We start from the raw sequence: 21,066 nt of genomic DNA on the forward strand, positions 1-21,066 counted from the left end.
TTAGGTAACTGTTTTTGCCATTTTTAGTGCATTTCTTGTATAATTTAAATGACCAATGTGTTGTTACCCATGTCTCCAAAGATGATCCATGGCCCATGCTTTCTGGACATTTACACAAGACGAGCAACAATGAAGACAAGCTCTCTTGCCATCTTGCAAGACGCTGTCTCTGTCCAATAGGTTTTTTGAGTGCAACAGTTTTGATTTTTTTTTCCTTCTTTTACCCGTTTGTTAAAAATTATTTCAGCTACTTACACTTTAATTGTCACATGTATTGTCTCACCCTACAAATCAATGAACTCAGTCCACAAAGCAAGATCAGGGTTCAGTGCAGGTCAGTCAAGTTCCTTCACACCACACATGCTCATCCATGTCATTGTGGACCCTGTTTTGTGCATTGATTTGGTGGTGTGAGCCAGTATTTTGGACAAAGTGTATATAAAGGCAGAAGTGTGGGGCTTGATATTATATTCATTACAATTCAGTTTATTTGTATGGTGCCAACAAAATGAATGCCAAGCCACTTCACATTGTAGGTTTAAGACCCTACAAAATATAACTAAGAAATCCCAACACTTGAGCATATGTTGTCTGCCATGATATGGATATGACATAATATCATTATTGTTTGTACAACCATCTGAGAAAATAATGGATTACATGGTTTAGTAAAAACAAGTGCTTCCTCAATGAAAATATGTTTTCAGTTCTTTTCAGTTTTTGATTTTGGAAATGTGTATTTCAGCAGGGAAGAATCAGAATTGAAATAAAGTGGTGTAAAGCACATGAATTATATTTTGTGTGTGCGTGTCTATCTATCAATCAATCAATCCATCCATCCATCCATCCATCCATCCATCCAATTTTTTTGGAACCCTCCAGTCTCTTACAGTATGTTACTGTTAACTGAAATTACGGTAAATTACGACCTGTTAAACAGTAAATGACCGCCTGTTGGGACACGGTATCCTCTAGCAGAGATGAATATTTTTGGTACTGATGATGTGTGATAACGGTAAGTTACTGGTTAATATATTGCAGTTTATTACCTTGCAGCGGGCTTACAGTGACATACCGTGAATAAACGGTAGTATACCAATTTCTTAATCACAGTATGATGTTACTTTGTTGACGTAATTTACGACATAACGACATAACGGGATCTCACTGGCGTCACTGTCGCCAGTAAGATACCGTAAAAAAGGCTACGGTGCGTTACCATAATTTGTCCAAGAGTATTATACCACACCAGCAAAAAACGGTATCATCCTGCAGAACGGTAAGCTACCGTAACACGGCGTCACAGTATGACGCTGGCAACAGTGACGCCAGTATGTTACTGTAAAGTGGCGATGAAAAGTCTAACAGTGCAGGAAGAAATATCTTATTTTGGGACAGATAAGTGCCACAATTCTGTTACCATTATGTCAACAATAAAGACACACTCAGCAGTAAATCTCCTTGAGTAAGTCACAATATCAAATAACCGCTGTGAAAAATACTGCAACTACCCTGACTCATTGGAGACAAGTGCACTCTTTGGTCATGATACAAGAACTTGTAAAAACACAAGCATTTAAACAGAAAAGCAGATGTTATTTCCAGGTTATAGTTAATATTATCTGTAGCCAATCAACACCCACATTTTATCCAAACCACAAGAACCAGAGAGGCTTAACACTTCTCTACCCACTCAGTCAGTCAGACAGAACTCAGTGGATATGTTTAGTTTTTACTGAGGGAGAAGGAGAGGGTAACACTCTAAGTGACAAATAAAGAAAAATATATCCTACAAACATCAGTGGGTATGATTTAAATTCCTCAGCTTTTCTGGCAGCTTTCTTGAGTAGGTCTTGCATTTTATTTATATATTTTCTTGATAAAGCTGCTTGGTTTGCGTCTTGCCAAACTAAAGCAGCGTCTGTGTTTCAGGGGATTTCCAATTAACACCCCACACCCCCATCTCGTATCCATTTCTCATTACGGGAATGATGTAAATATATGTGCTCATCCTTTTTGATTTGTTGACATGGTAGCATGCCAGTTGACAGCATGCCCAGTCAAAGGGCTTAGTACTGCAAATTTTAATAGCAGCTGAGCCTAGTATTAGGTACAATTGTCATTGATATTCAGGTGCATAGAACTATGTCTCCATGTCTACACACTGTAAACTGGGGCGCTTTTTTGTAAGTAATATTTAATTGAGGATGGAGGTGGTTGGTGTGTGTGTGTGTGTGTGTGTGTGTGTGTGTGTGTGTGTGTGTGTGTGTGCGGGGGGGCTACAAATGCTCCCATTTCTTGAATAAAACTCAACACATTTCCTCATTGAGGAAGCAGAAGCATATATTACAGTATTGCTGGGGGTGGATGGTGTGCAGGCAAGCCCCACCCCCCCCACCCCCCCCCCCCCCCCCCACACACACACCCTCCATCCCACCTCCTTATCTCAGGCCGACAGTTGTCGGGAATCACGAGCAGAGGCCTGAGTTAGTGCGGCAGGCAGGCCTGGGGATATGGATCAAAGAGACAGAGCTGGAGAACCAAAGAAGCTCTGATCCCCCAACACTGAAACGCACTCTATTCTATCCTTACTCACCCACTCTCCCTCTCTCTCCATCTCTCTCTCTCTCTCTCTCTCTCTCTCTCTCTCTATCTTTCACCCTGACATCAAATGGCAAGCCAGAGAGCTTCACCATTCCAAAGCAGGCTAAATCTTCCTCTCACAACAAATTGGAGAGAAAATGTGAGAGGAGAAATGTGTTGTCATGGTGTGCTGAGGTGTTGGGGTCACTATAGGAAAATAATCATTTCATCTTTCAAGCCATGTCACTGAATTTTCTGACCTGATAAAAAGGTATTCGTGAAGCATTTCTGGCTGCCTGACTGAAAAGAAGAAGAAAAAATCCTCACCATTTAGAATGCTGTAAAACAAAATTTAATTTGTCCAAAAAATAGAGTGCTGCTTAAAAAAGGTTTCTTTTTCAGAGAGGTTTGAAACAGCTCTGTTTGTAAAGCTGTGAAATTGTCCCTATTTACATGCAGTGCCATCACAGGGATAGTATTTCACACTGTCATTTTGTCTGTCTGTCAGTAACTGTTGGAACTGGGATGTACTCAGTCTCAACATGAAAGTCCACCTCTAATTCTTTCCCATTCAATTTAAGAGGAGGTGGTGCAGAAATGGCTTGTGTGAATTACATTGCAAATGCAATATAGCTGTTTCAAATTGAATTACTGGCTGTCAGACATACAGCATATCGTCTTCCTGCCATTTTGAAGTGAGATCTTAAGAAATTCTCCCTGCATTGTTATCTCATGTAAATGCTTGGGAACATGATGAAAGGGTCAATGCCAGTAAAGCCATAATGGAAACCCTTCAGCCGGGACTCAGAATAGACCAAGAGGACAATAAACAGAATCCAGCAGCCTTTACTGCAGGCAAATTTCATGTCAGGAATGAATACTGTTTCAGTCAAATGAATTTACTAGAATGGATTTGAATTTAAAATTTGATAAGATGTACTCCACAGTGGACTGATATGTCATGGCTTTGTTTTACCATAAAACAGGCAATAGTATAAATATACTTGAAAGGATGATACACTTGTTTTAAACTTATTTTAAACGAAAGATTTAATTTTGTTAATGAAATCTTCAGGCTGCTTAAGATTATCCAGTATTTCTGTCAGGGTCCTGGGACTGGGCGACCCAGGATCCCTGAGCAGTTATGTATTATATTATTATTATTATTATTATTATTATTATATGTATTTTGGTATGGCTGCTGCTCTCCTCCATGATTGTAGATGTGAGTGTGTGTGTTTATGTCTGCGGGACTGGCCACACCCAAAGCCACACACCTGCCGCTGATCAGGGCTCGTCGGGGGAGCTACTTAGGAGAGTCTTGGAGCTCCCACCGACGCGGGATCATTGCATGAGACTCCACGTTAGTCACCCTGTCTAAGCTAAGTCTGAAAGTGTATGCCTGCCGATCTGAGTGTCCTGACAGCTGCCGTTATTGTTTCCCGCAGGAAGAGCGTGGAGGGCACGAAGAGCAGCGAGCACCGGGGGGTGCTGACACAGGAGCAGAGAGCACACGGACTATTCACGGGAGACACGACACGGGAGTCTGGGAAAATACGGGGAGTTATTGTTACGTTGTTTTTCACCTTGTAAATAAACACTGCCTATACATAGAGCACCGCGCCTGGGTCCTCCTTCCCCACTCCTTCCACGGTGTGCCATGCCATACCGTGACAGAATGATCCCGCCACGTATGGACCCAGCGGTCTCTGAGGAGAGGCTCAGGAGGGAGGTTATGGACAGGGTTTACAGACTCTGTGAGTTATGGTGGGAGAAGCCCGCGGAAGGTTTGCGTCGCGCCGTGGAGAGGCGGCTGCAGGAGACGCTTTTTAAATTTCCCTGGCTGGTTGACGACCTTAATCCTGTCGTCTTGGACTTCTTACTTTCCACCCTCCACCTCCACTCTCCTCCTCAGGCTGCTCACCGGCCCGGACAGCTGGTGGATTCACTGCCTGAGACGGCGGCCCCGACGCCGACACGGAAACGACGTTCGCGCCGCCAGCGTTCCTCACCGCAGCCACATCCACGGACATCTCAAGAGCCGGCTGTGGTGAGTAGTACGGACAATTTTCCATTTCCCTCACCATCTGTGTTTGTGTCTGCAGTGGACGAGCTAACGACGCAGGTAACGTCACCTTGGTCTGAGGTCGCTACACCACCCGCTGCTTCACCATCTGCAGCTGTACCTCCGCCACCGTTTCGTCTGCCTGCAGCCACCATCCTGATTTCTTTTTCACTGCCAGCTGCGGAGACACGACACGGGAGTCTGGGAAAATACGGGGAGTTATTGTTACGTTGTTTTTCACCTTGTAAATAAACACTGCCTATACATAGAGCACCGCGCCCGGGTCCTCCTTCCCCACTCCTTCCACGGTGTGCCATGCCATACCGTGACAATTTCTTAAACTGCAAACAGCAATGGGGGCATACCTGCTAATCAGTCTTTGTTATTAAAGAATCTCTCTAGAACTTATTTTCACCTCGGTGACACTACATATTGCTCATCTCAACAGTCAGTTACAAACCATTAGTACTGTGAGCCCACCCCATCCAGACAAATAGTCAAAGTATCAATGCTTTTCCCCCCACCTGGACTTGCCTCACTGTTGGCCAGGTTTTGGTTAAACAGGGAGGAGCATGCTTTTTATCCTTTCTAAGGTTCTACCATAAGGAGAAAGGGGACTCTCATCATTGTCACTCTCTACTTTAACAGGGCAGTTCCACATTTTCATCTCAAAACACTGCTGCTCAAATTCACTATATTGCCAAAAGTATTCACTTGTCTGCCTTCAAACACATTTAAACTTCAGTGATATCCCATTCTTAATCCATAGGGTTTAGTATGATGTCAGCCTATCAGCTTCAACTCTTCTGAGAAGGCTTTGCACAAGGTTTAGAAGTGTGTTCATGGGAATTTTTGACCATTCTTTGAGAAGTGCATTTGTGTGGTCAGACACTGAAGGCCTGGATTGCTTTTCTGTCAGGTTGATGTCAGGAGTCTGTGTAGGCCAGTCAAGTTATTGGACATCAAACTCACTCAACCATGTCTTTACAGACATTGCTTTGTGCACTGGTGCTCAAAAATATTGGAAGAGGAATGGGCTATCCCCAGGTGGAATTATCTTACTAATACTGTTGCTTGCTCTTTGTTACAGACCATACAAGAAGTTTTGGGCGTCAGTTTTGATGACTAAAATTCTATTGTTTTATTAGTTCATTACTTTATTATATTTATATTTATGTAGCTTGCCATCACCAGTGTGTGAATGTGTGTGTGAATGGGTGGATGACTGGTTGTGTAAAGCGCTTTGGGGTCCTTAGGGACTAGAAAAGCGCTATACAAATACAGGCCATTTACCATTTTACCATATTTATTGTTTTATTAGTGCATTAATCAGTTGATATGTGTGTCTGTGTATTGTATCCTATACAGTTTATCAATGTAGCTTACTAATCAAGCAAAGTAGTAACCTGATAACTTATAACTCTACCTGCTTGTCCATTTAATCTAACTTCTGGCTAAAAAGGAACAATATGCCAAAAACACAGCTGTTTCAAAATGTTAAGTCTGTGGTTTTGTTCCAGTAGCCAACTTCTCATCAGTATTTATACCGATTTTTATCTATGTACAGTAGTCCCTCGTTTATCGCGGGAGTTATGTTCAAAAAATAACCCGGGATAGGTGAAATCCATGAAGTAGCCGACTTTATTTTTTACAATTATTATAGATGTTTTATGGCTGTAAAACCTCTCACTACACACTTTATACACTTTCCTCAGACAGGCATGATCATTTTCACACGTTTCTCTCTTGTTCAAACAATCTCAAAGTTTAAACCTTCGTAGAAAAATAAGTCCAGTATTATAGAAATCAAAGATCAAATCCTGTTTTCAGGTCCAGAAAATGGGAATAGAGCAGCTGCCAGAGAATTCAACATTAATGTATCAATGGTACGGAAGTAGAGGAAGCAAGAAGAATGAGTCGAATAAAGTTTGACTTATCTAATTGTTTTGTTTTGCTTAATGCGCCTTATAATCTGAAAAATATGGTAACTTCCACCTTCCTTTAGCATGTCCAGAAGTCCAACTTTTTGTGTGATGGTTAGCATCTTACTCTGCCTTTTGGGTTCTACCGCAGGAGCCTTTGACGTTTCGTCAACTTTGTTGTGTTTGTTGAACTTACAAACATACAGTACAGCACTTCAGAGTCACACTGCTAGCGATCGAAGATTTATGTAAATTTGACAAGCTGAACGCATTCTGTACTGTACAGGAGACACGGCAAGAGATGATTGACAGCCAATCAGAACACAGAACACAATGCGCTGTATTAAAAAAAAAAACATGGAAAATTGCACACAAAACACGAAACAGCGAGGTGAAGCGTTATAGTGAGGAACCACTGTACACACTCTCCACAAACTTCCTTTAGTCTCCTTTCTTATCCCTATCTCTCCACAACAACCTTTGGTCACCAAATCATAATGTTCCTTCTCCTGTCAATAAAAATAGGAGAAGTGGACTTCTGATGATGTCATGGATGGATAGATAGCCAAACTTCTCAGCTCTCGATAGTCTGCAATAAAATCCCCTGAAATCTAACAAGAATAGTGCTAGAAATTGTTCCAGTGGTATATAACTTTAGGGTGATTGATATGGGATGAACAAAAGAGGTTATTCCAAGAGTGAGATGCAAGACGAACAAGAGGACATGCATGACATGTGAAGACATGAGGCTGGAAAAGATGTCGTCAGTGAACCTCCGCAGTCTGCTAGAGACTCACTCGATTGAAAATATAAGTAAGGAACTAAAAGAGCTTTAAAAAAGACATCAAGAAACCCTCCAGTCTTTTGGTGAGAACCTGAGAAATGACATGAGGAAAGACCTGGATCATTTCAAAAATGAAATCCAAACATGCGACTGGAGAAATGGGAGGAGTGGGGAATAGAGGCCGACACAGCTCTCATTAAAAGTTTGGAAGGACAAGAAAGCCTGCAGGAAAAATTACCAGAACTAGAGTCAAGATTGAGGATGAATAATATTTGTATATTCAGTGTTCAGAGGAAAAGAAGGCGACTCAGCTATCAAGTTTGTGCATGAATTACTCAGGCGTGAGGTGGATCTTTTGGATGAGCTGAACCGCACAACTCATTAACTGGGACATCTGTGGATAAAGCCCCACCAAGACCCATCATTGTGAATTTCCTTTAATTCATCACTAAAGAGAGAATTTTGAGGGAGGCATGGAAAAAAAAAAAGATCCACGTTAAAATTAGGAGCAGATTCTCAGAATCATTGGAGCCGTGGTAGAGGCAGTGTGGGGACCTGTGTGCCAATCACACCCATATCTTTTGAACAACAAAAAAAAGGCCATTTTGGATAAAATTCAAATTTAACTGTATAAATTACTTAGATATAAAATACCTAAGTGCGAAGATCTTTCTTTTTTGTCATTTTAGCAAGGCTTTTGTTAATTGCTTATAAAAAGTCAATAAGCAGAAGATGCTACAAAGCTGAATCACCAAATTTAGATCACTTCAACAGGGATATCAAATGGTATTTATATTTTGGAAAAGATGACTTTTCAGCTCAGATTAAGGGGAGAGAAGTTTCATAAAAAATGGCAAAAAATGACTTCCTACCTTCAAGGGACTCAGGATGCTGAGGATAAAAATTACTTATGATGTGTACTGTACAGATCATCATATGGACTTGTGAGCCCAGGCTCACACAGTGCTACTCTGCAAGCCATTTAGACCATTTAGATCAGAAAAAAATCTTAAATAAATAAACAAACCTGCCACTCCATATGAACAGCAATATTAAACGGTTTTCGTAAAGCCATCCTAGGTGGGCTAGAACCAATCCCAGCTGTCCGGCAGGAGGCAGAGTACACCCTATACAGTACACCAGCCATTGAGGTGACAATGCTAACCACACCACTGCGCTGTAAAACTGTTAATTAACTGATTAATTTTGGATTCCATCTATAACAATGTTTTCTTTAATAAACTTTTTTTTCAATATAGTCATATATTGTGAAAGACTGAAGTTGGTTATTAAGAACAAGAAAAAAAAACGTAATTTAAGGTATGTGTTAGCACATGTAGTCTAGAATTTGCATCGGGATATGGATGGGCTACCATTCGGAAATATTCAAAATACTATACATATTATGTTTTGCATCAGATTATTGTCTTAAAATTAAATCTTGCTTTTGTTTTGGTTCAGTGAGTGAGTGGGTGCCTATATGACCTGTTGGTATGATGTTCTTTTTATGAAATCCTGTATTAGTTTTATGCCAGATATAGCTGGTCTCAAGCCTTCTAAAAGTCTTTGTCTTGTTAGTCCATAGATTCATTAAGATGGGGGTTTTTCTTTGTTTGTTTGTTTTGCTTTTGTCATGTGAGATGAGTTCTTGTATTCTTTTTGGTATCTTTTTTGGTCAACGGTGTGGTTTTTTTGCCCATTCTCCCATGGATACTATAGATATCATTTTTGCCCAGTATCTTTCTTATTGTTGAATCACAAACAGTGATCTTAACTGAGACAAAATAAGGCCTGCAGTTCTTTATATGTTGTTAAGTGTTCTTTTGTGACCTCCTAAAAGAGTCTTTGGCTGTGTTGGAGTACGCATTTTGAGACCTATTACGTCACAGTGACATGACGACAGCTGTCCCAACCCGAAGTGTACTCCAAATGTGTACTCCAATGCGCCATCGATTTCCCCAAATTTGAAGTGTGGTCCGGTGTACACTTCGTGGTCCCATATGTTCCACAATTCATAGCGCGGCGGTGGGTATAAAAATATACGCCATTCAATAGTTGACCATAATCTTACAGAGATGTGATGTTTTTATACATAATTAAAGTCAGTCATATATCCACAAACACAACAAGCTGAAAGTCAGTGATGCTGCTCGGTTTGCAGTCCTGAATATCACGGCACAAGCAGGATTCACTGCACTGTTAATGTTAGCTATGTTATATTGCTGCCTCTGTTTGGTGGTGTCAAGCCAAACGGACTGTGTGTTTGAACGAGCTGACGGTTCACTCGTTAAGCTGAAAGAAAGATGCTTTAATCACAGGAGTCACACATGTGTCCACTGTACCATCTGGGAACTCTTCTTGTTTAGCAGTCGTAATAACACAAACACTAAATACTCCTTCTCTTGTGCTGTGCCCTGATGATCCAGCAGGACAAACTCAGCAGTGTATGAGGAAGAGCAGGAGGAAGAGCCAGCAGGAGCTGACAGATGGAGAGAATAGACAGACTGTTCCCTGTTTGTGTAGGACTGCTAGAAAAGTTTAAAATAACTAATTGTCTGTCCTGAATCAGTCTTATTAGGTAATGTTCAAATAATTTTATCATTCCAGTGTTTTCAGTGTGGGAGAAAGTACTCAGGGCCTTCAAGTTAAACACTATGAAAGGCAGAAACAAGTTTAATATTCAGAAACCTAAAGTATGTATCAGCAGCAGAATGGACCTAAAAATAAATGTTTGTTTCAGTTCTATGAAGCTTTGAGTATTTTGGATTAGTAGTACTGCTGTGTTTGTTGTATCATATTGCTGTAATTTTGCTTTATATATAGATGCTTCATATATTCTGAGGTAAGTTGATCTATAGTGTTACATCATATTCTATAGGGATGTTATGTGTTTGTATACTTTCTGCCCAGTTTGACCCATTTAGCAGAAGTCAGACTGTTTAAGGCTCTGATATCTATTCTGTATGAACTAAAGCAGTTATGACATGGTATGATTTTCTCACCCAATAAAGGAATATTTAATATATGAGTCTACTCTTCATTCTATCAGCAACAGTTATCACAGCTCGTACATTTTCTTTTTACGCATATATGTAAGCATTGAGCCAAATTTAGTAATGCCAACATATTAAAAGAACAATATTTGTCTCTTATATATATTACATCTATATATACACTGTCAAAGATACTTGTTTTTGAGTGAAGATTCAAGGTGATTGGAAATTTAAATAAATGCAACTTGAATCTTTACTGAAGCTCAGTATTTGACACAGAGTTCATGCTCACTGCTCTAATATATCATAATAATCTGAGAATGAATATAATATTGTCCATATTATATTTACATTAAAGTGAGATGATTTTAGTCTCATGAACAACATTAGCTAATTGTTATTTACTAGCTAATCTTGAAATGACTGTTCAGTACAGAAATGAAGCCCAACAATTATGTTTTTACAGTCCCGTGGTCTCAGCCTCAGATACGCAACTAATCAAAGTGATGTCATAAAAATGAATGAACAACAAAACATTTTTTCTCCTTCATTTCTGTCAAACAATGCTGTATGAAACGTTTCTCGCGGTTAGTATCATGGTTGCTAGGGAACCTGAGCAGGCTAGACCGTCCCATTTCACAAGCCTCTCACTTCCGCACTTCTCGTACTTCCTAGTACGCGCCGTACCTAGTACACAAACTGCGCGTACTCCGAAGCATACGGTCGCTGGATTGGGACACAGCCACTATTGTAGTCTTAGAGTCATTTTGGTCTCAATGTAATTGACTGGTGTCCCAAGTGCATTAATGCATTTCAGTCCAACAGTGACAAGTTTAATCGATGTATCATTTGTTTGGCCGTAGTCCTGAACTCTCTGAGGCAGACGGAGCTCGCGGCCAGCCTCAAGAAGTGTGCAGTTGGATGGAAGGTGGTACAGTATCTGTGGTACCATTTTGGGAGGAGGGCAGGTGCACCCCAGAACAGACAAAGCAGCAGGGATCACATCCTGCTCAGACCCCAAGAACAAAAAAAAGGTGACTAGTTTCTTGGGACTGGCTGGTATTACCGTCAGTTCATGTAGAACTCGGCAGGGATGACCAGCCCCATGACAGACCTCACCTGAAAGGGTGCCCCAGATCCAGTGTTCGTGCAGGTAAGTAGGGGTCTATTTTTGGAACCCATATTCCACATTCCTGACTTTTCTCTCACTTTCATCCTGCAGACCGATGCCTTGAACAGGGGTCTGGGGTGTATTTTGTCCAAGCAGTTGGGGTTGATTGCCTGCCTGCATATCAGGTCCTTTTGTATCACATCACTCAGTTGACTTTGTCAATGAGAAATATTTAAAAATAAGATTTTATTTGGAACATCTACACTAACTTGTTGTACTGTGGATCATGACAAGAAATGCTAAGCTTAAAACTTACCATAGAGCCATCTGGTTTGTAGTGTCACTACAATCAGGCTCCACACCATAATTAAAATGTTTATTTTCCACAATGGAAATTAATATTTACCTATGGTCATGTTGCGGGAAGCTGCCTAACTTACTCTAGCCATAGCAACAATATACTTGAATGTCTTGTAAAAATATATAACACAAAAAGACTACTGTGACTAAAACACTGTTGGTGAAAACCCACATGCATTATTTCCAGCTCATAATCATGACAGTGCTGTATGAAGTATCACTGCTCCAAGTTGATCAAGTAAAAGATAGACAAAGACTTTAATTTCCTGGTTAAAAGTATCAAAGGCATTAAATGTCAAAATCCATTTTGGTCTATGGCTTGTTTTTTTATTTCCTATTTATATTGAATTAACAACTACTTATCCCCTTCTTTTCTTGCATTTTCAAATGAATATGAATAGAATAAATTATATACACTGAATAGAGTCCTTTCATGTTATATATTTTTATTCATGACTGAGTAAATGCTTATCCTCGTGCATAAAGCGATAAAGCAGGACTTGCCTGTGGAGATAGCCCATTGCTGACAGGGTTGACATGGTTACTAGGAGTACTAGAGTTCATGAAGGTATCAGTGTAGCTGGAGAAGCTGTGCCGGTTGGTTGCCAGACCATAGGCAGTGCTGCCGTCAGGACTTGATAAACCACTCTGGTGCATGGTGGAAGGAGGTAAGGGTTGGGGACGGTGAACAGTAGCCCCACCATCTGAAAAGTAAAACACTTCACACATTGGTTCCTTCCTTTATGTAAATAAGACACTAGCTAGGCTAGGCTACCTGTTCTACCAGTTTGTATACCAGATGAGAAAAAACACATTCCCGAACATATATATATATTTAACACCAACATATAAACAACGCAAGTTTGACAACTTAAGTACACCACCATGATGCCCCACAGTATGTTGAACAGAGACCTGCATAGTGTGGATGTGATACCAAATAGGCTTAATTGGAGGCTTCTGTATCTACTTTAGGATGTCTTTACAACTAAACACAACAGGGAAAACTGGGTTAAACCTGACTGACATTTTGATAGTTACAATTACAAATATTTCCAACAGCAGGTTGTATCACACCTCTCTCTCTGTCTGGGAATTTTTCAGCTTTTTCCAAAATCTACCAAAACAAAATTCATAAACCTTGGAGCAGTGGCAGAGGACGGGCAAAGGAACAACCTGGCATGGAGATTTTGTTTTGTTAAAACTGCAAAATATGCATTGACGTTGGTAGACAATACAGTTTCTTAATGCTTTTCAATACAGTACTAATTCTGTGAGTGCTTTGATGACACGCTAACATTAATTGGGAATGCATACTCTCTGCAATCAGTTTTTTATTCTGTGAAACCACCTAATAAGTCATTCTTATAATTGAAACAATACTTTTATTCTGAGGCAATATGCTTTAATGTACTAGATAGAGGACAACACTGCAGTTTCTTCTGCTAGAGATAAGACATTATTGGCATATCAGGACCTCTTCCAGAGAAAAACTTAAATTGATCATTAAATTGTTCCATGCATCCAGTCAAAAAACACACACACACACACACACACACACACACAAAAAAGACCCAGCAATATAGGTGTAAAAGTGCCTATCATGAATCATTATTTGTTGGTAAGAACATGGCCAAAATAGCATAGTATCCACGAACTCCTTAGGAAAACCTATAGGTCACATTTGTAATCTGTCAGTGAAAGGATTATCTGTTCTACCTTGAGTGTTGGTCGGGTAGTTGGATTCTGGCAGCTGATATGTAGGAAGTGTTGGCATCCCTGCAGGAGGAAATCCACCTGGCAGAAGGTGATTGAATGCTGCAAGTTGATTGGCTCCTGCTTGTTTTCGCCACCTGGCCCTTCGATTGCTAAACCACACCTTGAAAGAGAAATATATATAAATAAGCTGGAAGGAAAACACCAAAAATGATAAATGGCCTGTATTTGTATAGCGCTTTACTAGTCCCTAAGGACCCCAAAGCGCTTTACACATCCAGTCACACACCCATTCACACACTGGTGATGGCAAGCTACATTGTAAACACAGCCACCCTGGGGCGCACTGACAGAGGTGAGGCTGCCGGACACTGGCGCCACCGGGCCCTCTGACTACCACCAGTAGGCAACGGGTCAAGTGTCTTGCCCAAGGACACAACGATCGAGACTGTCCAAGCCGGGGCTCGAACCGACAACCTTCCGATTACAAGGCGAACTCCCAACTCTTGAGTCAGCTGAATAGCTGAATTTAAAATCAGCAAGAATTTGCACATTTACATTGATTCTATTCTGATGCCATGCTCTAGGTCTCACAGATTCTCCGCTGAAAGAGAATTTTACCTTTTCTCACCACAAAGTACATACAGATAGTCCTTTTGTGAAATTTCACACAGAGGGCAAGATCCACATTCAAAAGCCTATATTTCATTGTCCCGAATATCTGAAATGATTCAGGACATATAACTTACTCTAAGCATTAATATATTGGGACATGCCATCATTTCAAAGGTAAAACTTCAGCAAATTAATGTTTGTAGTGTGTGTTTCTGTGAGTAAATAATTTTTTTTTTCATTATCCACTGTTTCTTCTTGACATTTAGTCCTGCATGTTTGTTTTCATTTCAATTAAACTATACCACTCACATGATTTAACACAGGCATACTTAACACCTACACATCTCTAGGGTCACAGCAGAAATCTTTGCATTGCTTGCAGCTTTCTACCTGCCCACTTTTTCCAGGAATCTTCTTTTTTCATTTAGTGCAAACGAAAATGTGACTTTTATGTAGAGAAGCTGATTTGGACTTCTATATCTGCAGAGCAGACTTAAATTATTACAGCAGGCGTTGTTGCCTTGAGGTACTTGCGCAAAAACCGCAGAAGTAGATCATACGGTCTCACTACCTCTGTAGAAGAGACGTGACGGAAAGGAAACAGAATATGACCTATCATCATTTTAACATGATATCTTTGGATTGCTTTCTAATGCAAGGATGCATAGATGTGGAATGTATATGTTTGTACATTTATAGATACATATTTCTGGCACATTTAGAGACATATTTAAGGCTCTGTGTGTGGAACCCATGTTCCACATTCCTAACTTTTCTCTCCCTTTTATCCTGCAGACCAATGCCTTGAACAGGGGTCTGAGGGGGTATTTTGTCCAAGCAGGTGGGGTTGATTGCCTATCTACGTGTCAGGTCCTTTTGTATCACATCCCTCAGTTGACATTGTCAATGAATAAATCTTTAAATATAAGACTCAATTTGGAAAATCTACTCTGGGACAAGAAACACTAAGTTTAAAACTTGCCATAGAGCCCTCTGGTTTGTAAGATTTCCTCAGTGAGAAAGTGTCTCTATAGTCAGGCTCCACACCATAATTAAAATATTTATTTTCAGGAGCGGGACCACACCTCCAAACATGTTCCTTCCGGTTGTAATCTATATAGGTTTTCCCCAGTTCTGCAAACTGTTCATTCTCGTTCATTCCCCAACCTCCCTCCCTCTTTGTTCTCAATTCTTTAACTTCTTCACTCCTATTTAGTACATGGGAATCTGCCAGGCCTGGGAGCCGTCGCCAGTCCCCTTCGAAGCCTTCCCTAAACCGCAGCTCAATTCATGTCCAAGCATTCGCCTTTACCTACTAAAACGCTGTCAAACCTAAAATGAGGATGTGGGCCCAGCTAGTGAATCGAGCCTAAAGGATAATGTACCAAAGCTATCCTTGGAATTCAAAACAAAAACTGAACTTCATATCAGTTGCGCCAACATCGCTGTGGAACAAGATAAAAATCCATCATCCAAGGAAAGTCTCCACAAAACTCAATCCACTCCCTAGGCTTCCTTTCCTCCTGCTATGGCAGACCACTCCTCCACAGTGGCGCCCTGTTCCACTCCTGTATTTGCTGACCTCTGTACCCTCCAACCACCCACCAAGAACGTCACTGCAGACTCTGGAGTGACTGAAAAAATGAGATCACAGATACAAGCTGGGGAAATGAGCTTCCTCCTTAGATTGGATGGCTTCTCCCTTAGCGATAGGGTAAAGGGATTAGCGATCCAGGGGGGGCTCAGAGTAGAGCTGCTACTCTACCACATCAAAAGGACCCAGTTAAGGTGGTTCAGGCATCTGATGAGGATGCCTCTGGGAACAGTTTCCTGTGCATGTGCCCCCGAAAGGAAGTCCTAGGGCAGACCTAAGACATGCTGGACAGACTAAATCTATCAGCTGGCCTTGGAATGCATTGGTGTTCCCAGGAGAAGGCGGCTGGGGAGAGGAAGGTTTGGGCTTCTCTGCTTAGGCTATTGCCCTCTCAACCAACCCCAGATAAGTGGAAGAAAATGGAAGGATGGATAGTTAAATTGAATTGACCTCAACAGCTGGTGAAGAGATGAATGCTTCCCTCCAAGAATGTGGACAAGTGGAAGAAGAAATTATCTGACAGATAACTAACTCAAGCAGAGAAAGCAATCCTTTTGAATGATTTTAATTTTGATGTCAAATCAAAAAAATCTCGCATTTGGAACTAATTACAGCCACAGATTCAGTAATCCAAAAGAACAACACTGTGGATGCAGAGACAGAGCAACTGCAGAGGAAAGTGTCAGCCTGTCTTAGCAACACAAGGCCCCCTGTCTGATGCACTTGAAAACAGATAATGCTTCTGATCACATCTCATGCAACAGATTATACCCAAGGGAAACTATACCGAGTCAGTATGGTGTACCAGTGATACCTAAATAAGGGGGTATTTTTAAAGTTCATTGTCAGTGTGATCAATCAGTTACCTCCAACACCTCAAAATACCTGGCTTGAAGTTTGTGGAGAAAGGGAAAGATGCTGTGAGGGCAGAAGAAATAAGTGTCTCTTACGACATTACAGTGGGGCAAAAAAGTATTTAGTCAGCCACCGATTGTGCAAGTTCCCCCACCTAAAATGATGACAGAGGTCAGTAATTTGCACCAGAGGTACACTTCAACTGTGAGAGACAGAATGTGAAAAAAAAATCCATGAATTCACATGGTAGGATTTGTAAAGAATTTATTCGTAAATCAGGGTGGAAAATAAGTATTTGGTCAACAACAAAAATACAACTCAATACTTTGTAACATAACCTTTGTTGGCAATAACAGAGGTCAAACGTGTACTATAGGTCTTTACCAGGTTTGCACACACAGTAGCTGGTATTTTGGCCCATTCCTCCATGCAGATCTTCTCGAGAGCAGTGATGTTTTGGGGCAACACGGACTTTCAACTCCCGCCACAGATTTTCTATGGGGTTGAGGTCTGGAGACTGGCTAGGCCACTCCAGGACTTTCAAATGCTTCTTACGGAGCCACTCCTTTGTTGCCCGGGCGGTGTGTTTTGGATCATTGTCATGTTGGAAGACCCAGCCTCGTTTCATCTTCAAAGTTCTCACTGATGGAAGGAGGTTTTGGCTCAAAATCTCACGATACATGGCCCCATTCATTCTGTCCTTAACACGGATCAGTCGTCCTGTCCCCTTGGCAGGAAAACAGCCCCATAGCATGATGTTTCCACCCCCATGCTTCACAGTAGGTATGGTGTTCTTGGGATGCAACTCAGTATTCTTCTTCCTCCAAACACGACGAGTTGAGTTTATACCAAAAAGTTCTACTTTGGTTTCATCTGACCACATGACATTCTCCCAATCCTCTGCTGTATCATCCATGTGCTCTCTGGCAAACTTCAGACGGGCCTGGACATGCACTGGCTTCAGCAGCGGAACACGTCTGGCACTGCGGGATTTGATTCCCTGCCGTTGTAGTGTGTTACTGATGGTGACCTTTGTTACTTTGGTCCCAGCTCTCTGCAGGTCATTCACCAGGTCCCCCCGTGTGGTTCTGGGATCTTTGCTCACCGTTCTCATGATCATTTTGACCCCACGGGATGAGCTCTTGCGTGGAGCCCCAGATCGAGGGAGATTATCAGTGGTCTTGTATGTCTTCCACTTTCTGATGATTGCTCCCACAGTTGATTTTTTCACACCAAGCTGGTTGCCTATTGTAGATTCACTCTTCCCAGTCTGGTGCAGGTCTACAATACTTTTCCTGGTGTCCTTCGAAAGCTCTTTGGTCTTGGCCATGGCGGAGTTTGGAGTCTGACTGTTTGAGGCTGTGGACAGGTGTCTTTTATACAGATGATGAGTTCAAACAGGTGCCATTCATACAGGTAACGAGTGGGGGACAGAAAAGCTTCTTACAGAAGACGTTACAGGTCTGTGAGAGCCAGAAATCTTCCTTGTTTGAGGTGACCAAATACTTATTTTCCACCCTAATTTACGAATAAATTCTTTACAAATCCTACCATGTGAATTCATGGATTTTTTTTTCACATTCTGTCTCTCACAGTTGAAGTGTACCTCTGGTGCAAATTACTGACCTCTGTCATCATTTTAGGTGGGGGAACTTGCACAATCGGTGGCTGACTAAATACTTTTTTGCCCCACTGTATGTCTGTCTTTACTTGTCTTCCAGCTACTGATTACATGGTAGTTTGTACACTGAAAAGAGTTAAAGAAGCAGGCACCCGATTGGTCTGTAATGAGGGTGGTCCTATTCTGAAGTGGAATCACTGTGTAATTTCTTACAAAGTCCACATAAAAGGACCAGTACTAGAAACGTAGGTGTGTCATGGATTCCATAGGCACAACCCCGTTCATTTCCAATGATTCTGACCAACTATAATAGATGTTTTTAGAATAAAATGGGTTGCTAATTGCAGCCATGCAAAATCAGTAATTTCAGTGACAATCATTCAAGCTGACTATAACTGGTTTTATTTTTTGTTTCTCCATGTTTATACATTAAGTAGTACTGAAACAATGATTTGATTTGACACACCACAAATATTTTTTAGTTACAGTCTTTGCAGTTCTCTGTTTCCCATCACTATATCTCTACCATACAGTATTTAATATTAATATATTTTTTGAAACCTTCCATGGCCTCAGCTTAAGGACACAGAAATAGTATTCAAATGTAGTGTAAAGTTATAACTAGGCCTACTTAACTGTGCCATAATCCAAAGTTACAAATTTTGTCAACATGAATGAGAAATAGTTAGCTTCAAAGCAAGTTAGAAGGTGGGCATTGAGTTGGATTTTTTTTTTTTAATTTGTACTCCAGTAACTTATTCTGTGAGTAGGATGGACGTAAAATGACCATTGTCAAGTCGAGGCATACAGATAATTCTGAGGTCGGCATTTATGACCTAAGTGGCAGGCATGGAGGAGTTTCCATGCCACGCTGGTTTCTCATTGTCTCAGTTTTCTGTGACTTGATTGAGCCACTTTGCAGTTATGGCTTAAAGTTCCCCTGAGAGCGAAGACTTCCATGATCTGCTCTGATTTTTACAATGAGTGGTAGACTCTAAACTGGTGGGAAAAACAAATTCCAGCCAAGAATCTGGGAGTGAGACATGCAAGAGGAATGCAGCACCCACCCTACTGCTGAAAACTTACAGCTGTTGTTAGAACTCTACAATATTTTCCAAAACACAACTGAGGCACTGTGAAGCTGTCAAACAGAGACCAAAGCCAGTTTCCTTAGTGGAGATGTGAACAGCTGGCAGAGTCTCCAGAAGTTAGAGAGAGTTAGTCTTGCACACTGAACAAATATATAAAACACTGTGAAAAAGTCTCACACCTCATTTTGTTATATTTTGCTAAGAATATGGGAAACGTACAGTGATGTACTGAAAACAAACATACTTGAAAGTACAGAGTTTGTACAATTCTCATGAGATTAAAAGTCAGTATTTCTATGACCAACTTTATTGTTCATCACAGCTTGAACTGTTTTTGGCAGCCATGCCAATTAGAAACTTTGCATCGGGGTCAAAATCTGACAGTACTTTTCTGCATTCATAATTGAAATGCAGCCAGTAGTTCTTCTTTAATGTGGCATACCAGAACATTCTCTCCCACTTTCCCTTCCTTATAAATGGCTTCTTGACCATCACCTTTGTTGAGCAATAGATGAATCAACTGAAGGACCAGAACTGTCTCTCAGGTCCTGTGTCAGGTCATTTTATCCTGTTATGGACATTTCTTATATCTTTCATCTACTTTAGATTCCTTTTAAGACGTCCTATTTTTTGTACTCTAGTTGTCCAGTTTCCTCATTTTTTAAGGATTCACTCCAAAGCAAGCTGGTGAGCAAACCGATCTTTAATCATAACCTTCTTGGTGCAAAAATACAATTTTACACCTGCCAACCTGTGTTATCATTAACACAATGATATGAAAGAAAATAATGTATTTTTGTAACAAGCTACTTAGTTTGTTCATTGTTTTTATTTCATCATCATATTCCTTAGAACATTTTAAAATTCGGTCTTTGTTAAGTTGTCTGTTATGTATTGACACTGGCCAGCAAAGACAGAGGGACCATGAGGTCCCTCTGTCTTTGCTGGCCTGACCTGCCATTTCGGGGGTGGGGTTCCCTCCACCTCAAGCCCTCTTTCTCGCCCTCCTCTGTGTGTGTGTGTGTGTGGTGTTCTTTTCTTTTTGCAGCATTGGGACCTTGAAGAAGTTCCCACTCTTGAGCCACATACACTTGCTGGCAATCATACATATGCCGCTGATGTTCCCGTCAAAGGGCACTATTTAGTAGAGCGGTTGAGCTTCAATCAACACTGCATCATTGAGTGACAATAGTTAGTTGAACCCTGGCTCATCCAAAGAAGTGATCTTGTTGTGTTTCTCTTAGTGAAGGAAACTAAGCCATGGAGAGTTTTGGAGAGAGCACCAAGGTTTTTGTAAATATTTCGGAAAGAACTGTGGAGAGTGTGTTTGGGAGAAATTGCCCCACCACTGAGAAAATCACATTTTGTTGGAACTGTTTTGCACCTTGTTTTTTCACTGTAAATAACCTTACTGTAACTGTTCAGGAAGTCTTGTGACTGGGTTCTGTTACTGTGCCATTTGGCAAACCCGACAGACACAACACTGGTTCATCCTTTGAGTTAGGTGCCTTTTTATGTTTGAATGACACATAGGTCAGAGTTAGCATGCAAAACACATCTGAATATGTTCAATGGAATAGGAAAAATTAGTTAAAGAGAATTAAAAAAAAAAAAAAACTTTGGAAGGTTTCCAGAAACCTGAAAAACCTTTGCTCATTTTTAAAAATGACTGGACAGTCTTGCTCATTAAAAGCAAAATATAAAGAAACAAGTGATGGCTCAAGACTTCTGAATAGTACAGCAAGTTAGTAGAATA

General features: G+C 40.8%; 2 protein-coding genes across 7 annotated transcripts in view; one reads left to right on the forward strand and one right to left on the reverse strand.

Annotated features, from left to right (window-relative positions):
• The window catches only part of asxl1 (ASXL transcriptional regulator 1), a 267,754-nt gene that overhangs the window by 69,846 nt on the left and 176,842 nt on the right, over positions 1-21,066 (forward strand). The window lies entirely within an intron of this gene.
• LOC309696400 (paired box protein Pax-7-like) overlaps positions 1-21,066 on the reverse strand; it is a 120,776-nt gene that overhangs the window by 56,511 nt on the left and 43,199 nt on the right. For all 6 annotated transcript variants that reach the window (XR_014273460.1, XM_082517615.1, XM_082517614.1 and 3 more), the window contains 2 exons: positions 13,538-13,697; positions 12,323-12,522 (listed from right to left, as the gene is read on the reverse strand). Coding sequence is in view for 5 of the 6 variants with exons in the window: in XM_082517615.1 (XP_082373741.1) it covers positions 12,323-12,522; positions 13,538-13,697 (360 nt within the window). In the remaining variant the exon portion in view is untranslated. The remainder of the gene's footprint in view (positions 1-12,322; positions 12,523-13,537; positions 13,698-21,066) is intronic.

This window comes from Aulonocara stuartgranti, assembly GCF_965226115.1.
Source record: "Aulonocara stuartgranti genome assembly, chromosome: 20".
Lineage (NCBI taxonomy): Eukaryota > Metazoa > Chordata > Actinopteri > Cichliformes > Cichlidae > Aulonocara > Aulonocara stuartgranti.